This window comes from Cupressus sempervirens, chromosome 2, assembly GCF_028749045.1.
Source record: "Cupressus sempervirens isolate cs-2001-9-10 chromosome 2, ASM2874904v1, whole genome shotgun sequence".
NCBI lineage: Eukaryota > Viridiplantae > Streptophyta > Pinopsida > Cupressales > Cupressaceae > Cupressus > Cupressus sempervirens.
The window spans coordinates 315,954,583-315,973,173 of NC_143119.1; the positions used below are offsets into that span (position 1 = coordinate 315,954,583).

The 18,591-nt window shown below is 32.0% G+C and overlaps 1 protein-coding gene across 1 annotated transcript; it reads left to right on the forward strand.

The window, feature by feature from the left end:
• The first annotated feature begins 3,157 nt into the window (after nt 1-3,157).
• LOC149572374 (uncharacterized) lies at nt 3,158-3,762 on the forward strand. The gene is made up of 3 exons (XM_089815826.1): nt 3,158-3,308; nt 3,431-3,524; nt 3,666-3,762. The coding sequence occupies exons 1-3, from the start codon at nt 3,170-3,172 to the stop codon at nt 3,760-3,762; spliced, it is 330 nt and encodes a 109-aa protein (XP_089671952.1). The 5' UTR covers nt 3,158-3,169.
• Nucleotides 3,763-18,591: the final 14,829 nt, after the last annotated feature.

The following is an 18,591-nucleotide window of genomic DNA, read 5'->3' on the forward strand; positions in this document are numbered from 1 at the left end:
AAATGGAAAAACTCCAAACTCTTATAATATAAGAGAGCTTCCTCACTAAGGGCTTCCAACTAGAAGAGCTTACAACAAAAGAGCTTGTTCACTACACCTTGAGAGCTTCCTTACAAGAGATTATATTCAAAGAGCTTCTACAATAAATTACATTCGACGAGCTTGATTACAAATGAACATAAGACCTCCTTAAATAGGCACTTACCACCCAAGGCATGATTTATTCACAACATTCTAGAATTTCCACAACCTTCTACAATATCCACAACCTTCTATAAGATCTACAACTTTCTAGAATTCTATCTAACAACTAAGCACCACAATGTGGCCCAATTAGAAAATTACATTTCTTTTGTGGATCACAACAAATATTAAATGCATGATTTAAGGAACCTTCCTCAAACTTCTAAGATGCCACCTACACACCTCGATTAATGGAATAACAACTATTTTTATTATTTTTCTATTTACGCCACCTATGCACCTTGAAAATAAAAATTCCTCTTTTCTCCCTTGTTTTCCTATTTTCCTATTTTTTATTATTTTCTTTCTATTTTTGTCACTTTCTCTCTCCTCCACAAATTTTTTTTTTCTCTCTTTTTTTTTAATAATAATTTTTTGCAAGATGCTCCTGCATCAATTACACGACAGGAGAGTAGTTAGATGGGGGTGTGAAAAGATATCAATGTGAACGATGCAAAGTAAAAGTGAAGGCTCTAAAACAACTCAAAATTGATAAAGCACCACATGTTCTTGCAATTCATCTCAAGTGCTTTAGTGTAGTTGGATCTGGAGGAAAAATTGACAAAAAATTAGACTTTGGTTGTACGTTGGATCTCAAACCATTTGTTAGCAGTTCACATGTAAGTAGCCCTTACAATATTATTTTCCAGTGGATCACATTTTCAGTGGAATCTAATAATATAGTTTTTGTAATATCTACTAGTTTTTTAATAAATTTTGCACATTTGAATGATATTATAGTTTCTTTGTCTATTGATCAATCACAGGAGGGCAATTTTAAGTACACTCTTTATGGTGTTCTTGTTCATGATGGTTGGAGTACACATTCTGGTCATTATTTCTACTTTATTTGTTCATCCACAAGCATCTAGCATGCTTTAGATGATAATCAGGTATACATTTGCTACAGTTGTGAAGACATGTTTAATTTTGTGGAGCAAGCTCATTATAATTTGTGTATACCAGAATACATAAAAGAACAACAATTTTATGTAGAACCATTTCTTTATATGGTAACACTAATTATACTGAAGTTTCTTAGACTGATTGAAGTTATTCTTATGAAATTTTGTACTTTAGGTCTATTCAGTCAGTGAGAAAAGTGTGCTTTCCCAGAAAGCTTACATGCTATTCTATATACGAGATAAGAAAACTAGCATTCAAACAGTAGGTGGGTCTGAATCTCAGTATAATGGCTCTAAACTAAAGAAGAGGGTGTCATTGAATATTGGAAATCCAAAGGAAAACCACTTACAAGATTCATATGCCCCCCAAGTGACAGAAAACATGCATGCTTTCCAAATGACAACAATCTCTTTTAGTGTTGCAGGTGTAAAGAAGATACCCCAATAGGTAGAAAATTTGTCAAATGTCAATTTCATTTCAGAAAGTCTAGAAAAGAACACAAGTTCTGGCTAGTCATGCAGTAAATCTAGATCATCAGCAGATCATGATGCTACATTACAGATGGTGCCTCCAAGAACCAATGGTATTCAAACAAATAATGTCTTCTCAAGTCATACCATAAGTAATGGATGCACATCGAATGGGTCTAGTAATAATGTTAAGAAGTAGGAATTTGAAATAAAGGGAACTGATTCTATGGCTAATTTTAATGATATTATTGTTAGACATTCTTGAAACTGTGATGTGAGCAATGATAATGAGAACTGTATTGGTAGAAATTCTAAAGCTTATTCAAAAATTAATGGTAACAGATCATGAGAAAATGTTTGACAGGTATTATTACTCAACATCATGCTACTAAACTTCAAAAAAATGATTCAAATGGTAAACTTGTAGCTGGTGAGCATCTAGAGAATGATAGTATGGTCCACAATTCTATAGATAATGAGAGTGAGGCTACTAAGCTCCTATCCCTGGAAGATGGTTCCTTATTTTAGGTGCTTGTTTTCTGTATGAATGCTACAATGTATATGCTTGTTTTTGAGAAAATTTCTTTTAGTCCTAATGAATCTTTATATGTTCCTTTCGGCAGGGAGGCAAAAATGGTACTTTTCTTTGTAAGGGAAGGGAAATGAATGGGTCATGTGTAAAAGCTATGCATCCACATAGGTTGCAGAAATATAGTCACGAAACTAAATGTATTTCTAGCCAAAAGTACCAAAAACACCATGAGGACAACCACTACCTCGTTAGTAGAAATAGATTGAAGCTTATGAAGCATCTTCCATGTCCTTAGTTTTTACAAGCATTGTCTTTCAGGAGGCATTTTCTTCTAAGAGCAATGCATATTTTGAGGAAGAAACGATCCAATGAAAGGAAGAAATGCATGAAGTTATAGCTTAAGAAGGCTGACATTTTTCTTAAGTAGAAACACTCTACAAAAATGCCTTTTGGAAAAGAGTATCCAGCTATGAAAAGTTTTGCATGTTTAGTTTCTTCTAAGTATCCACAACAATCCCATGGAAAGGGTCTGTCAAACAAAATAAATGGTTGTGTTTCTGTGCAGCAAACCAAGACATCTAAAATTATAGCTGGTGTGGTTCAGAATGGGTGGAATATTGCTAAATTTTGTGATACTCTGATGCCTCTTGTAAATAGGAAGCTTTCTAGTGGAAATGGTACTAAGCTAAAGAAACAAAGAGAAGTTCCTAGAAGACTTGGTTTAAGTAAAGCTAGACAATATTCTGATGTTGAGCAAGACTCTAACATTAGCACAGAGAAAAACTTGTCTTCTCTCTATGTTTCTATGCAGCAAATTAAGACATCAGAAATTACAGCTGGTGTATTTTAGAATGGGTGTAACATTGCTAAATTTTGTGATAGTCTGATGCCCCTTGTAAACATGCAGCTTTCTAGTGGAAATGGTACTAAGCTAAAGAAACAAAGAGAAGTTCCCGATGGACTTGGTTTAAGTAAAGCTAGATAATATTCTGATGTTGAGCAAGACTCTAAAATTAGCATGGAGAAAAACTTGTCTGCTCCCCGTCAGTCAAATAATAGCTTTACAGATAGAGGAGAAACATGCCAACAAGATGGGGCTCTATCTATAAAAGATTTTGAACCATCTTTTCTAAAGGCTAGATTACATGGGCCAGCAGGTATAGTCATGATTTTATTTTATTCTATGCAATGTAGCTCAATTAAGCTCAATGTTCACCCTCTATTTATGTGTTGGGTATTTAATCTTTTTTGATGATGGTTTACTATGGCTATTGTGCAGTTCCATGTTGGGATAGTATTGATGATGGCTTGGTAAAAAGTAGCAAAACTACAGACAAACATGCAAACCATGTTGGTTATGTCTTAGATGAATGGTAGGTTATCTTTATACAAATACAATTGCATCATGGGACTTGGCATAGCAGTCTATTCATGCATAAAGTGTTTCTATGGACAATAATCAATTATCTATGTCTATGCTGTTGTGTTTCCATAACCTTGTGTGGCTTATGCAGGGATGAAGAATATGACTGTGGCAGAAGGAAAAAGGTTAAAAAAGTACAGGATGAAGATGGCATAGACGACTCTTATGGAAAATATTCCAATCGATAGAGCAATCCTTTTCAATCACTTTCAAATAGAAAAACCAAGATTGCTAGTAAAGGGAATTCATTCATGAGAACAAATCAAGAGAAACTACAACATAATGCAAGATAGATTTTTTTGTCAAGCTCAATGCCAAACCAATGTTGGGGCAAAACCCATAAAACAGAGGGAAAATCACATTGCTGGCAACCATTCAGAAAACATGGCAAACACTACATAAAGTTGATAATGAAGTCAAAATATCATGAAAAGATGCATTACTTCAATTTTTTTCAATGATTTAGCATTAGATCCCTGTAGCCAATATTTCCTTATACTTTTGAAATTCACCAAATAAATGTTTTTAACTCATATATGCTGGAAGATACATATTTAGTTAATTCATTGGTGAAGTTGCTTATTTTAATTTAATTGATTTTGGTTGTCAATAAAAATGCTAACTGCAATGTGTATTGTATTTCAGTGCTTATTTTCATTTGAAAGATCGAAGAAAATTATATGAACAAATAGATAGTAATTGTGGCATGTATAACACTTCATATATGTATAGCGACCCAAGCTTGCCGAATCTATTGCCAGTTGGACCATATAGACATGTACATCTAACCATAACTCAAGCTGTTAACTATTTCATACTCATTAACTGATTGATAAGAATTAATAGGAATATGAAAAACATTAGACTTGAGTGATGATCATAGAGGTCTAGAGAGGATGCAGATCTGACCTTCATATCAACCACATCAATACAAAAACACAGGTCCACTAGTCTCTGTTTGTCTATAATCAGGTTGTAGATTCATGATGAAATATCCTATTTTTTTTCTTAGTCCATGTGAGTATTTGTTTGAGGAAATGAGGAGACACTATAAGGGTTGTAAATTCATAGAGTATCCTACTCTGTTTCTTGATCTAGCTGAATATTTGTCTGAGTAAATGAGGAGGCATGAGCAGGGGTCCAGGACCATTGTCAATCCAAGATGTTTTCAAGGACATGTAAACATGAATACATGTTGCACAGCCACACATTCCCCTTCAGTTTATCTACCTTAAGGTGGATATTACATTACATTGCTTTTGTGAGTCATTCCTCGCTTTTGTTTCTTTATCTTAAGAATAAGATGATTGAGATTTAATAATTCATTAATGATGCAACAATTTGGTTTCAAATAATCTTGACTTTGGGCTGGTCATCTATTAGGTATTATCTTGTTACTTTGATTTTGTTGTGGTGTAGTTGTTATGCTACCAGTTTCTCAAGTTGTGCCTTTTTGTTTTGATGAGCTTTATTGGTTCATCTTTCTTTTTGTATAAGGGTCCAAGCCTTCTTAAATCACATTTTACATTAATAAAAAACATTGCATTACTTTTTATTTACATACTTGCACTTTGATTTCATTCAAATCTTACTTAATTCTTGAGGTTAAAATCATTGTTTGAAACATTAGGCTCTGTACTTGGTTTTCATGATGAACTGGCATTGCGATGGGGTCACTATGGTGGCAATGGCAGTTGGCATCACCGCCATAGTGACCCTGTCACAATGCTTGTGGTGGACATCACAATTATGATGTCTACCACAACCATTGTGATGGTCATTGGTGTCACCGCCACAGTGATTCCGTCACACTGCTTGTGGCAGGCATCGCAATTGCGATGTCCTCAACAAGCATGGTGACGGAAGTCGGCATCGTCGCCATAGTGACCCCGTCACACTGCTTGTGGGGGACTTTGCAATTACGATGTTTGCAACAAGCATGGCAATGACAATTGGTGTCATCGCCACCGTGACCCCGTTGCAATGCTTGTAACAAACGTCGCAATTGCGACGTCTGACACAAGCATTGCAACAGGGTTCGTGGCACAATAAAGTGGTTGCATAGTGACAGATAGGTGTCATAATTGTGACGGCATAAGATAGACATCGTAATTTGCAACTAAAAAAAAATGACATCTATTATTGTCACAGTGGCGACACATTGCAGTCGTAATTGCGAAACCTAGCTGTCGCAAATCGATGCCAAATGTATTAGTGTAGTTTTTCTTTCCAATAAACAAGGTATTGCATATAATCCTTTCCTCTAATGCTTCTGCTTATTTTGGTAATCTAGATCTTTTTAATGCTCACTTTTAGGCTCATGGTACTCAAAGATATAAAAAATTCTTAATATGAGTGAAATATACATATCTTCAAGAAACTCCACTTAAATAGAATTTCCACTATCAAAATTTCTTAGAATTTTACAAGGTCCAAACATCCTCATCTTCAATTTTTTGTATGTTCCAACTAGAAATGTGTTTTTCTTCAAATGAGCCATTACTTGATCACCATCATTGAAAGATTTATGTCTTCTCCTCTAATCATCTTGTTCTTTAAATTTTTTAGTACTATTCTGCAAAGTATCCCTTACATCATCATTCAAATCCTTTATGAAACTCACAAAATCTTCAACATCAACAATACTATTTTCTTCCTTACTCAAGTTTCTTAGCTTTGTAGTTCCTATAGGGTGTAATCTATTTATGATCTCAAAAGGTGTCTTTGTAGTACTTATGTTGATAGAGTTGTTGCATGTGAATTCAACTTGTGTCAAGACCAAGTCCCAATTTGTAGGCTTACTTCCAACCAAGCATCTCAACAAATTACCCAAACTTCTTTTCACAACTTAAGTTTGTCCATTAGTCTGAGGATGAAATGTAGAACTAAACTTAAGCTCAGTGTCCAACTTCTTCCAAAGTGTCTTCCAAAATTATCCACTAAACTTAGTATCTCTATTTGAAATAATTGTCTTTGTCAATCCATGCAACCTCACTATTTCCTTAAAAAATAGTTTTGCTATATGTACTGCATCAAATTTTTTCTTGCAAGGTAAAAAATGTGCCATTTTAAAAAATCTATCCTCTACCACAAAGATAGAATCAAAACCTCTTTGAGTTCTAGGCAATCCAAGTACAAAATCCATACTTATATCTTCCCAAGGTCTGTTAGCAATAGGAAAAGGTGTATACAACCCAAAATTATGACTAGTTCCTTTAGCTACTTGACAAAATCCACAACTTCTAGCAAATTTTTGAACATCCTTTTACATCTGCAACCAATTGTATCTTTTAGCAATTAACTTTAGTGTTTTATCAATTCCAAAATGTCTACCAAGTCCATCACTATGCTTCTCTTTAAAGATATTGCTCCTTGTAGATCCTCTAGGCAAGCAAAGTTGAATTCCTTTGAACAACATGCCATCTTGAATGAAATAGTCAATCCACTTATCTCATCCATTTGTTAAAAGATACTTATGAGATTTCCATGGTTCTACAAAATTAAGGTTAGTTTCATACAAAGTCTTCAAATAATCAACACTATGCACTTCAACCTTCATTTATATTAGCAAACTCCTTCCTTTGCTCAAAGCATTAGTAACTTTGTTCAATTCTCCACTTCTATGTTTCAACACTAAGGTGAAATTTTGTAAATATTCAACCTAGTTCATATGTCTTTGATTTAGTTTGTTCATATTTCCAATGTACTGCCAAGATTTATGATTTGTAAATAAGAAAAATTCCTTAGGCATCAAGTAATGTATCCACTTCTTCAAAGCTTGAACAATAGCATAGAATTCCTTAACATAAATTGAGTATTTCCTTCTAGTATCATTCAATTTCTCACTAAAAAAAGCTACATATCTTCCTTCATGACTCAAAATAGTTCAAATTTCATTCCTACTAACATCACATCCTACTTGAAAAACCTTAATGAAATCAAGCAAAGCAAGTCTAGGTAATTCTGCAACCTTTTGATTTAATGTTTAAAAACTCTTTTCTCCTTGTGTCCACTTGGAATCCTTTTTATCTCCTCTCATAGTCTTTGTCATAGAATTACATGTTGAACTAAAATTTTTGATAAACTTTATGTCAAAAAAATTCCAACCCATGAAATGATCTCACTTCTCTAATAGTCTTAGGTGTAGACAATTCCAATATGACTTTTACCTTTCCAAGATCCATATCCAAACCTCCATCTAAAATCACAAAACCAAGATACACTAGCTCATCTTTTATAAAAGAACATTTCTTTAAGTTAATCAATAACTTTTTCTTCTTGCACCCTCTATAACACTTGTTTGATATGTTCAATATGTTCCTCTTTAGTCTTATGGAAAATCAATATGTTATCCAAGTATATAATCATAAATTTTCCCAAGATTTTCTTCAAAGCTCCATTCATCAATCTCATGAAAGTACCAAGTGTGTTAGTCAAAACAAAAGGCATAACTAAACATTTATAAAAACCTTCATTAGTCATAAAAGAAATGTTCTATTAATCTCCTTCTTTGCAACTAATATGATGATATCTATCCACTTTTCAAATTGATTTTGGTAAAGTATCTAGCTCCACTCAAACAATCCATGATGTCATCAATTTTGGGCAAAGGAAATCTATACTTTACTATGATCTTGGTTATAGCTCTGGAATCAATGCACATTCTCCTTTCTCCATTATTTATTCTTCTTAGGTGCCAAAATAATAGGTAGTGCACAAGGACTCAAACTTTTTCCTATCAAACCTTTCTCAAGAAAGTCTTGCACTTATCTATTCAATTCAACATTCTCTATAGGGGTTAGTCTATGTGGTTCTTTATTCAGTAAGATAGCTCCAATTATCAAATACATAGAGTGATTATACTTCTCATAGGAGGCAATCCATTAGGTATATCCTTAGAAATAACATCTTGAAATTCATCTAACGAAGTTTTTATCTTAGGTGCATGCTTAAGTTCATCTTTTTTTTTAATCTTCTTAGGAATCAAAGCAAGACATATGTTTTGTTCCTTTGTATCTTTAACAAATTGACTTCCATCCACCAAAAAAAATATTACTTTAGTACAATATTTCTCATAAAGTTTATCAATCAAAGGTAACAAAATCAACTTCTTTCCATTTTCCCAAATAGTATACTAGTTCAATCTAGCATCATGCAATGCTTGTTTATCATATTTCTAAGGTCTATGCAACAAAATGTAACAACAATATTAATGCATAATATCACACAAGATGTCATCATAGTAATACCAAAATTTAAATTTCACAAGCCATTGTTCATTTATGCTCATCCTAAATATAAGAAACTTGATAAGGGTCCAGATGTCTCAACCTCTTCAACTTTATCTTTTTTACTAGTTCCTTAGAAGCCAAATTGTCTGAACTACCACTGTCAATGATCACCTTACAACATTTTCCATCAATTTCACATCTAGTTTTGAACAAAATTCTCCTCAAAATAGGTCCTTCATCTAATTTCTCATTCCACAAGACTCTTCTTATCATTAGGTTATCATCATTCTTAGGTTCATTAGGTGTTTCAACAACTTCTACACAAGAAAAAACATTTTTCCCACTTCCCCTCTAAATTTTTTATCAAAATTAGTACATTCAAAATCTCATGTCCCTCTTCATCATATTTATAACAAGTACCTTAAACCAATATCTTTCATCCCTCTTACTAGTAATACTATTCTAAGAGTAACTAGTATAGGTACCTCTAGTGCAACTACCCCTTTTACTAGCATTTTCATCTTTCAAATCAGATTTTCCTTTTTCTTGCACTTTAGATCTACTACTTTCTTCATAGGTTCTATCTTTGTTTCTTTTAAATATGTTGCCTCTTCCTCTCTACCCTGATCATGTTTCTTCACCAATATTTCTTCATCCTTTAAAGACTACTGATATGCTTCCTCTACATTGCCCATCTTAATATAACTGATCTCATCTTGAATTGATGTCTACCAACTATTCATGTATCTAGTCACTTTCTCAACCTTATCATCCACATGTCCAGATCTAATATCCAACTTGTATAATTCCTTAATATATTCCTTCACACTCATGTCTTTTTGTCTTAGATTCTACATCTTTCTCAATAAGTTAACTTGATAATCAGCAAGGAGGAACTTCTTCTTTATCTTTCCAATCATTTTTTCACGTGTCTTGATCTTTTCTCTTCTTCTCTTATGTCTTTTAGCTTTCAAATGATCCCACCAAAGTGAAGCACGAATCTTCAACTTTCTAAAAGTTATCTTAACCTTCTTGTCATTAGGAGTACCATCATACTTAAAGTACTTATCCATCTTAAAGGTCCAATCCAATAAAACATCAATCTCAAGCTTCCATCATAGCGAGAAACTTCAACAACAAGTCTAACATTCACCCTAGATAAAACTCACAAAATCCTTTCTTCATATTATTTAACCTTGCATTCAAGATTAGGATTCAATTATGCTTCTTCAACATCACTAACATCCTCAATATGTATTCCTTTTCTCTGCATTATCTCAACAACTTGAAGTCTCACTGCAATCTACCTCAACATGTCTATTATAGCATTATCAACATTACCTCTACCATAAACCATCTTGACAATAGTTCCTACAAGATCATAACCTTCTACAAGTTATAGGTCAGATTTTAGATCTACCACCCTACAACCAAATTCAATAAGGTTCTCCATGATCCAAGCCTCAAGAAAGAACTTGGCTCTGATACCACTTGATGCAAGGCCAGGGTTACTTAGTGAGAAACTCCAACCATTACTTGACACAAGGCCAAAGAAACTAAATGAGAAAACTTGAGATACCCTTTCTAAGAGTGACACATGAAAGATTAATCAAACACACAACAAGGAACACAAGGCCATATGTAGTAACTCAATAGGTGTAATTATTGAACTTTGCATATAAATTTAGCAACATGCTTAACTGTGAGGCCTTTCAGGTTGTGGCCTGATACAAGAATAAGATTTTACAATTTAGAGTCTCAACTCTTATCATATACCTTCTCCCTTCTCATATTATTTCTTTCCTACATCTAACTAAGCTTCTTATATAGCTAGCTAAGCTACAAGTCAACTAGTCAAGCATTTAATTACATTATAGGTTCAGTCTTGGAAGAGTAAACCAAAACCCAAGAAAAAAATAATATAAGATCATGTGCCTTAAGGCTAGGCCCACATGAGAGTTAGGATTAGATTCCAACTATCCAAGATTCCATTTCATCATTAGAAATTAATAAATAGATATAACATGCCTTGCTGGATGAAAATAATGAGAAACAAAGACTACAAAGAATGCCACAAAACCTGAAGAATATGAAACATCAGAATGCACACACTTAAGATAAGCATATAGGATAGGTCCTTGACAAGATGTCAAATATGCTCAACCTTAAACTAAAAGAAACAACAACTACTTCATGAATAATAAACTAGTACAATAAAAAAGATTTTTTTTTGGTTATGCTAGATTACTTATTGACCCAAGATGCTCCTGCATTAGAGCACATGGTGTACTTTGATTCATGACAGTGGATGTACTAGGAGGGATTTTCCCCTTCTTCATTTATGTGGCTATGATATGACTCTATGAAATGTATACAATAAGTGGGACAATGTTGAGATAATGGGTGTTGCACACATTACATAATAATATTTATATTGTAGTATTTTATTTTATTATGTAATGTTGTACCTAGGAGCACCTAGATGGATGTAAAATGTGTAGAGATTCCCATGGAATATCCTTGATGAGTTATATTGAAACATTATGATGATATTTGATGTGATTATTTAATATTAGGGGAAAATAATTAAATTTCCAAAATTAAATGTGGGCCAATGAGGGTTTGGTAGCACATGGTTTATGTAATACAACTTGGTGGTTTTGAGGGAGCTTTCTACTATAAGAGAAACCATAAGAGTAGTAGTTTATGCAAGAAAGTGAGAAAGGTGAGAGAGATGTTAGCTAAGGTAGCATTTGTGGAGGTTGGAAGCATGTCATAAGATGTGTGGATTTATGCTTGTTTACATGATTTTATTGGTTGTGGATATGGTTTTGAAGACTTCCATGGTTGTATTGGAATTGTGTTTTGTTGAATAATACATAGTGATGGATTCTTTTGGAGGCTTGGGTTTTACATTAATGAGGTTTCCTAATGCATATCTTGTGTCAAATTTTGTGGCTATGTTGTCTATTTTCTTGCATGTGGATTTTAAGTGCTTATTTGTTTTAGATCTATTATAGGTTATGCGGAAATGGTTATATGTTTGGTTGCAATTTTTCTTACATTTTATTTGATCCCCTAGCATCTTCCATGGTTGTATTGTTGGAAATAAATTCATTATCAACATTATCAACATTTAATATAAAAGTTGTAAATGCCACTATAATCAAAATTAATTTTGAAAATTTTCTAGTTCAATATATAATTCAGTGATAATGTGTAAAGCTTATTGTATTGCATTACTAATATTCATAATTTGATAAGGATTTTTTTTATAACCCTAGCTTAGTCAAGCTAGGGATTTTAAAGTTGTGTAAGGGTATGGAATATTCAATAGGGTTTTAATTCATTTGTCTTGGCCACCATAATCTATTAAGTGTTTGGTAGTTGGAATGGTAGTTTGTGGTAGTTATTAACAAAACCATAGAATGATGCAAAACATTGCAAAGTGAAACATCTTCAAGATTTTGATAGTGGTTCTTAGTGTGAAATTTTTAAAGGTGGATTCTACCATGGTTAAGATTTTCTTTATTTACCCTTTTCTTCCTTTATCATGTCATACATTTTCTTTATATGTATGTTTTTACTCATCCATGTATTTGAGTCTTTGATTACCCCTTTTACTCATGATTCTCATACGGTTTATATTGATGTTTTGTTTTCAAAACATAATTAAAGGCACATTTTGTATTACCATGGTGAATAGGGTTTAACCTTAGTGCACATTTTAAAGGTCAACATTGTGCATTAGTCATATCTTGCTTTCAAAACTTGGTTTTGTTTTCACAAATTCTTTGGGTTGGGTTCTCTAAAAAACTTAAGGTGCTTCCATTTTTTTCAAATTCTTATCATGTCTTCTACTTTTATTCAAGCCTATTGAGTTATCCATGGTTTTCTTTTGGTTTTAGATTTGTTACATGAGTGATAGGTTTTATTTTCTTTGTTGTACATGTGTATGCATGAGATTTTGACTACATTATCATACATAGTTGGAATTTCTCATTTGGTTTCAACTTGATAATATTATGAAGATATTATTTTGACAAAAATGAGATATGTAGACATAATTTTTGTATTTACAAGTTATTTCATTTTTGAAAATAAATTGTCAAAGATAAAGTTATGTATTATTCTAAAAGCTTACTTTTGATATTCTATCATTTACAAAACAAATAAAATATTTGTTTTAAAAAGAGATTAATTATGGATGGATTTTGATTTTAACTAAAATGTGCTAGTTATTCAAATAGCTATTTGTTGGCAAGTTGAATAAAATGAAAAGTTAGACATTCTCATTAATGGAAAAACTATTTGCAGTTATGCTCACTTATGTTAAAGATGAAATTTTGGTATTGTATTGTGGAGAAATTTTCTAAGTATACTCACAAACATCAGTCAACAATCATACGATTTTCATTCGTGAGCTTCACTAGAAGCATACTAAAGGCCATGATTTGGAATATGGAAGAATAGTAAGTCTACATGATGTGATTATATTCACTAATGTTTCTATGAAATTTGATATAAGTTTTGGATAATAATTGGAAGACAGATTGTTATTACGGAGGGAGAGTATATGAGACAGATTTGATAATTTGGCTAAGGTATTGAATTGTCTTGACAATTCAAGAACTTTGTATTATAGGGACAACATCTTAGATATTTATCCTCGCTTAGCTAACTATGATAACAATTTGTGGAAATGTGTGACTTATTTTTAATGTAGACCAACTTAATAGAGTTAAGGAAAAAGCCTTAAAAAAGGAGATATTTTTGATATGCAAAGATATACATGATTATATTATGTGAGCTTTTTTTATGCTGATATATGTATGTTTTGATGGTTATGAGAATGATTAGATGCTAGGAACACATGACTAATTAGATATTGAAGATATCAATATAGTCAATTTTGGTAAAGTCTTTATACCACTTGCATATTGTTGTAAGAGTACTAAGCTCATTTTGTATTAAAACTCCTAATAAGGTTGAGGCCCCTAAAAAGGTCAAGTCCTCTAACAAGGAAAGATGCACTAAATGACTAAAATAGAATCCTAACAAGGTCAAAACCTCTTACAATTTATTTTTTATTAGGACATCATCTTGTGGGTACCATCCTTACTGAGGTTTTTTCTTGGCAATCTTTTTCCTAGTTAACAAAATATGGTGTTGTGATTTTATTTGTGGGATGTTATTTATTGATATTTAATTTATTTTCTTATGCATATTTATGGTTAGTTACTAAAATCCAAAGCTTGAAAAAAAGTGTAGGAATGTTGATTCATCCCCATCCCCCTCTTAATATTTTTTATTTCTAACTATTGGTATCATAGATTAGTCACTCAAGAGAAGCCTAATAGCTTGAGGGAGATCAACATATTGGATTCAATAAATTTTGAAAGGAAACATGAAACTGTACTTGAAGAATTATATTAGGCTAATGATGAAAATGAAAAATTGAAGAGCAAGCTCAAGGATACACAAGATTACATCAAGTAGCTAAAAGATCAGATTGAAACTTCAAGAACTAAAGGAAAAGAGATTTTTGAATAGATCAAAGATTTAACTTTGGTTATTAAATTGAAGAAAGACTAAAATTCTTAAGTATGAACTTGAATTCACCTCATTGTTTAGATGAGAAAGATTTAAGATGTGAATAAACTAGAAGAAGACCTGAAATACAAGATTAATGATTTAAGCACTCAACACAAAGGATAAAGTCAAATCTTAATAATTCAAAGATTAAATACAAGAATCTTGAGAAGTACAACAATATTAGAAAAGAAGAACTTGTTCAAACCAAGCTACATCTTAACAAGTTATATTTAAGTATAGATAAATTTTATGAGCAACTAATGACAAAAAAATCTAAATGGGATACGATAGGTATTGGATACATTGAAGGTGGATCTTCTAAGGAGTTAGAGATAATAATTGACCATGAACCTAAACAAGAACCTAATTAGCCATCATATTAGATTAAGCAATATAGAGAACAAAGGAAAGTATTAAAAGCAAGATGTTATGCATACAAAAAGTATGGACACATGAAGAATGGTTGCAAAAGTAATATGGATACAAAACCCTTTATTGGATATTATTTCAATTTCTTTCTTTATTGACATAAATCACTTGAATGCGAGAATCCTAATCATAGATCTAGTGTAAGGATAAATGAAAGAAGTAAGATAATGACAATAAGGCCTTTACGAGTTAATAATGTTATCAATAGTGGTGTCATATTATATAAATGCAACAACTTTGGACAAATTGCCACAGATTGCACATTGCAATTTAATCAATTTGGACCAAGTTTTGGAAATTCAATCAATGCATGTCATATTTGCAATAATATGGGATATACAACTAGATTATGTAGATTTAATGGATTATGTATACAATGAGAAAAATTAATATTAGAAGAAACAAATATAGTAGAAGAGGAACTGTAAATATTGAAAATATTATTTTATTATTATTACAGTACATTCTACCTCTATATCTCCCACACAACTTTGAGAGAACATGAGTGTTAAATAATTTATATATGATTTTGGAAAATACAATGATAAAATTTAATGTTAGAAGAAACAACTATAGTAGAAGAGGAAATACAAATACTAATAGGAAACAATATGAAAGAATAGATAAGATATTTGTGATAGAAGGAAGTATTACGAACACGTAGGTGTGGAAAATACGAAACAATATGAAAGAATAGATAAGATATTTTTGAGAGAAGGAAGTATTGCAAACACATAGGTGTGGAAAGAAAGAGAATTTGTATGCATAGAGAAAAAAGTGGATGCAATGCCTAGAACTAAACCTTTTTCTTCAACCTAGATAGCCATCATAGCTATAGAGGAAGCACTTTACTAGAAAATTATTTAACCCCTCAATCAATGAGATAAGTTATATAGAGTTAACTATAGGTATTAACTATAGGTATTACATGTATTATATATCCTATATCTAAGTTCATATATGTCAATTCAACGAATTGAAAGATTGATGTAAGTTTAGGCATGTTATTTAAGTTTTATCATCTTTTTGTACTTGCATGATATGCATTTATTGCAAAAGTGTTTTTCTAATTATTTAAAATAAATACTAGAGTTATTCATCCTTATTTAAGCTATTTGAGATCACATATATCCTTAATGAAGAAACATGGTGATTTGGAAGTTTTTGTGAAGATCTTAACTAATTCCCTAGCATAATCATAACAAGATATTTTATATTGAGAAATTTTTTTTAAGCACTCAATTGCAATTACTTTTTAATCCAAGATATCAATGGAAAGGCTGAGTTGTACAATGTAAAAGAAAGACATAGGTCTTAGTTTAAAAAACATCCTTTCATTTCTATGGAGGATCACCCTACTTATGCATTTTTGCAAACCCTGGAAGGATTATTTTATGTTGAAGACATCACAACTTGCATAAATTTCTAGATGGAAACAATTGAAAATTAGGACACAAGGTCAAAATTTGAGAGAATTTACAATTTAGACAAAACCCTCAAACTTAAATTTGCACACATAGTAAATCTAAACATTTTGTAGTATGTTGATTATGAGGAATTTGAAGAACTTGAATGGATTAGGATTGTATTAAGAAGGATTCAAGACCAAATGTTTTGGCTAGGAGATACACCTACTATGATTACAAAAGAACTAATTCACCTAGTAACTAGACATTATAATGTTGGTATTGTTCCCATGGCTACTAAAATGATTAAGAAAGAGGTTGAAAAGAACATTGGAACCAAATAACATAGGAGAGCCATGACCCTATCATAAATTAGACCAAAAAATGTGAGAATTGTTGCTAAGATCCTTGGATATAAAATGCATTATAGTACTAGAAAAAAAATCAATTTTAGGTGTTAATCAAAAAACATACAAGATGGTTATTAAAAAGGAGTACTTTGACATATAAGAAATCTTAAGACAATAATCATTTGAAAAATTGAGAAGGATGAGACATGAGAAACATCAACCTTTTAGATTTGGATCACTAATTCTACATATTTTCTTTCACATAATGAAAATTTTTCCTAATGCCCACCCTCATGCAAGGATTAATGAAATATTTAAAATGGATTTGATTACTGGGCACTATAATATGTAGTGCATAGGTAATATAACTACATATTTGGAATTATCAAAGGATTCCAAAAGGAGATGAATAGATATTTAGAATCCCTGGATCAATCATGGAAAAACATGCATAGATAATTTTATTTAAGGTTGAAATATATGTCACTTCCATGGGGGTAGTGGAATTAAGAGAGATATTCATACATCAAATGGGATATGAAGTTCAAAAGGACACTCTTAAAGGTTATGTAGATTTTCTACTTGCATCACATAAGGATAAGGATGTTGGAAGTTTATTGGGAAAGTGAGATACTGAGAGGGAGGAGGGTGAATCAAGATCATTAAAAATTTTATCCTTCAAATAAAATAACAAATTAACTAAATTCACCACTAATCCATCTCATATCTAGATCATGAACCTTATAACCTTAAATTTGAGATGCTAAAATAGATATAACTATGCATCACATCTATAAGAATAAAGTTAAACACATAACACAAAATATGGTTACCCAAAAACCCTCCAAGGTGAAGGTAAAACTGAGGTGGGGATGACACCCACAAATCTTCACTACTGTAGTAACAAAGTTAGCCTATTAGGGCTACAATTTTGATCACTTATGATGATGTACACTATGACGGATATGCTCTATTAGGATCTTACAAGACTATTATCTCTACCTTTATTAAATGATTTAAAACTTAGCACTTTGTTATGAGATTTACCTAGGCCTATAAGGACCACCCTATTAAGGGATTTACCCTGATCCACTTGCTAGAATGTATTAGTACATGATCCTTCAGTTTGTACTTATAATGTTGATTATATCTCTTCTCTTTTCAATCTTTGATCTAATCTCATAATCGATATATGTCTTCTCTACTCTTCACTACTCCTCTTAGTTGCTACACTATGCTTCTTCAAAACTTTTCTTGCAGCATCCAAAACAAAATCCCTTTGCACAATCTATCACATCACATCACATCACATGAAATAAGGTTTGGATCTGCCCTTAAATACCTATCTATCAAGTTTTCTAGAACTTAATCAATGATCTGGATGCTTCTCTTTTTGCCCCTTAATCTGATTGGCTAACTTTCCTTCATAGGGAATAGTGATCCATGCCAAAATGTATAATACCTATGTAAAAATCTCTATAATCATTAAATTTCTTCTTCGTGTGGGAAAAAATGGTTTACCTCACATTTTGTGTCATTCTAAACATTTTTTGTTCAAATAATGTTACTTAGAACATATGGTTCCTGATGCTTAGTTGTAACTGTTTTGCCTACTGATGCTTGATTTCTACTAGCTCAACTTCTTCTATATGAATTGGCACATACTAACTCTTCTTTATTCAAAATTCACCATAAACTAGATAACTTAGATTCTAGAGGGATACTCGGTGACCATAGACTTGCTCGGCTCCTATAGAGCTTGACATATACATGATTATTTACATGTTTAACAAATACATAACTTGGCCTTTATAGAGTGACTCAGTTACAATGATGACTAACCAAATCTACCTTGTAAATGACTAAATGTTTGATACTAATGGACAATAAAACAAAAGAGATCAACAATCTCCCCCTTTGACATTAGTAGCAAAAACACTTTTCATGATTACATCTTTACAATGCAATACAAAAATGATAGTACTCCCCCTATGTCTATGACTCGA

Excerpts from the sequence above, each read along its gene's own strand:
- LOC149572374 (XM_089815826.1), top strand. The coding sequence starts at position 3,170 with ATGGAGAAAAACTTGTCTGCTCCCCGTCAGTCAAATAATAGCTTTACA. Across the intron at positions 3,309-3,430 it reads TAGATTACATGGGCCAGCAG|TTCCATGTTGGGATAGTATT; the intron begins GTATAGTCATGA and ends GCTATTGTGCAG. Across the intron at positions 3,525-3,665 it reads GGTTATGTCTTAGATGAATG|GGATGAAGAATATGACTGTG; the intron begins GTAGGTTATCTT and ends TGGCTTATGCAG.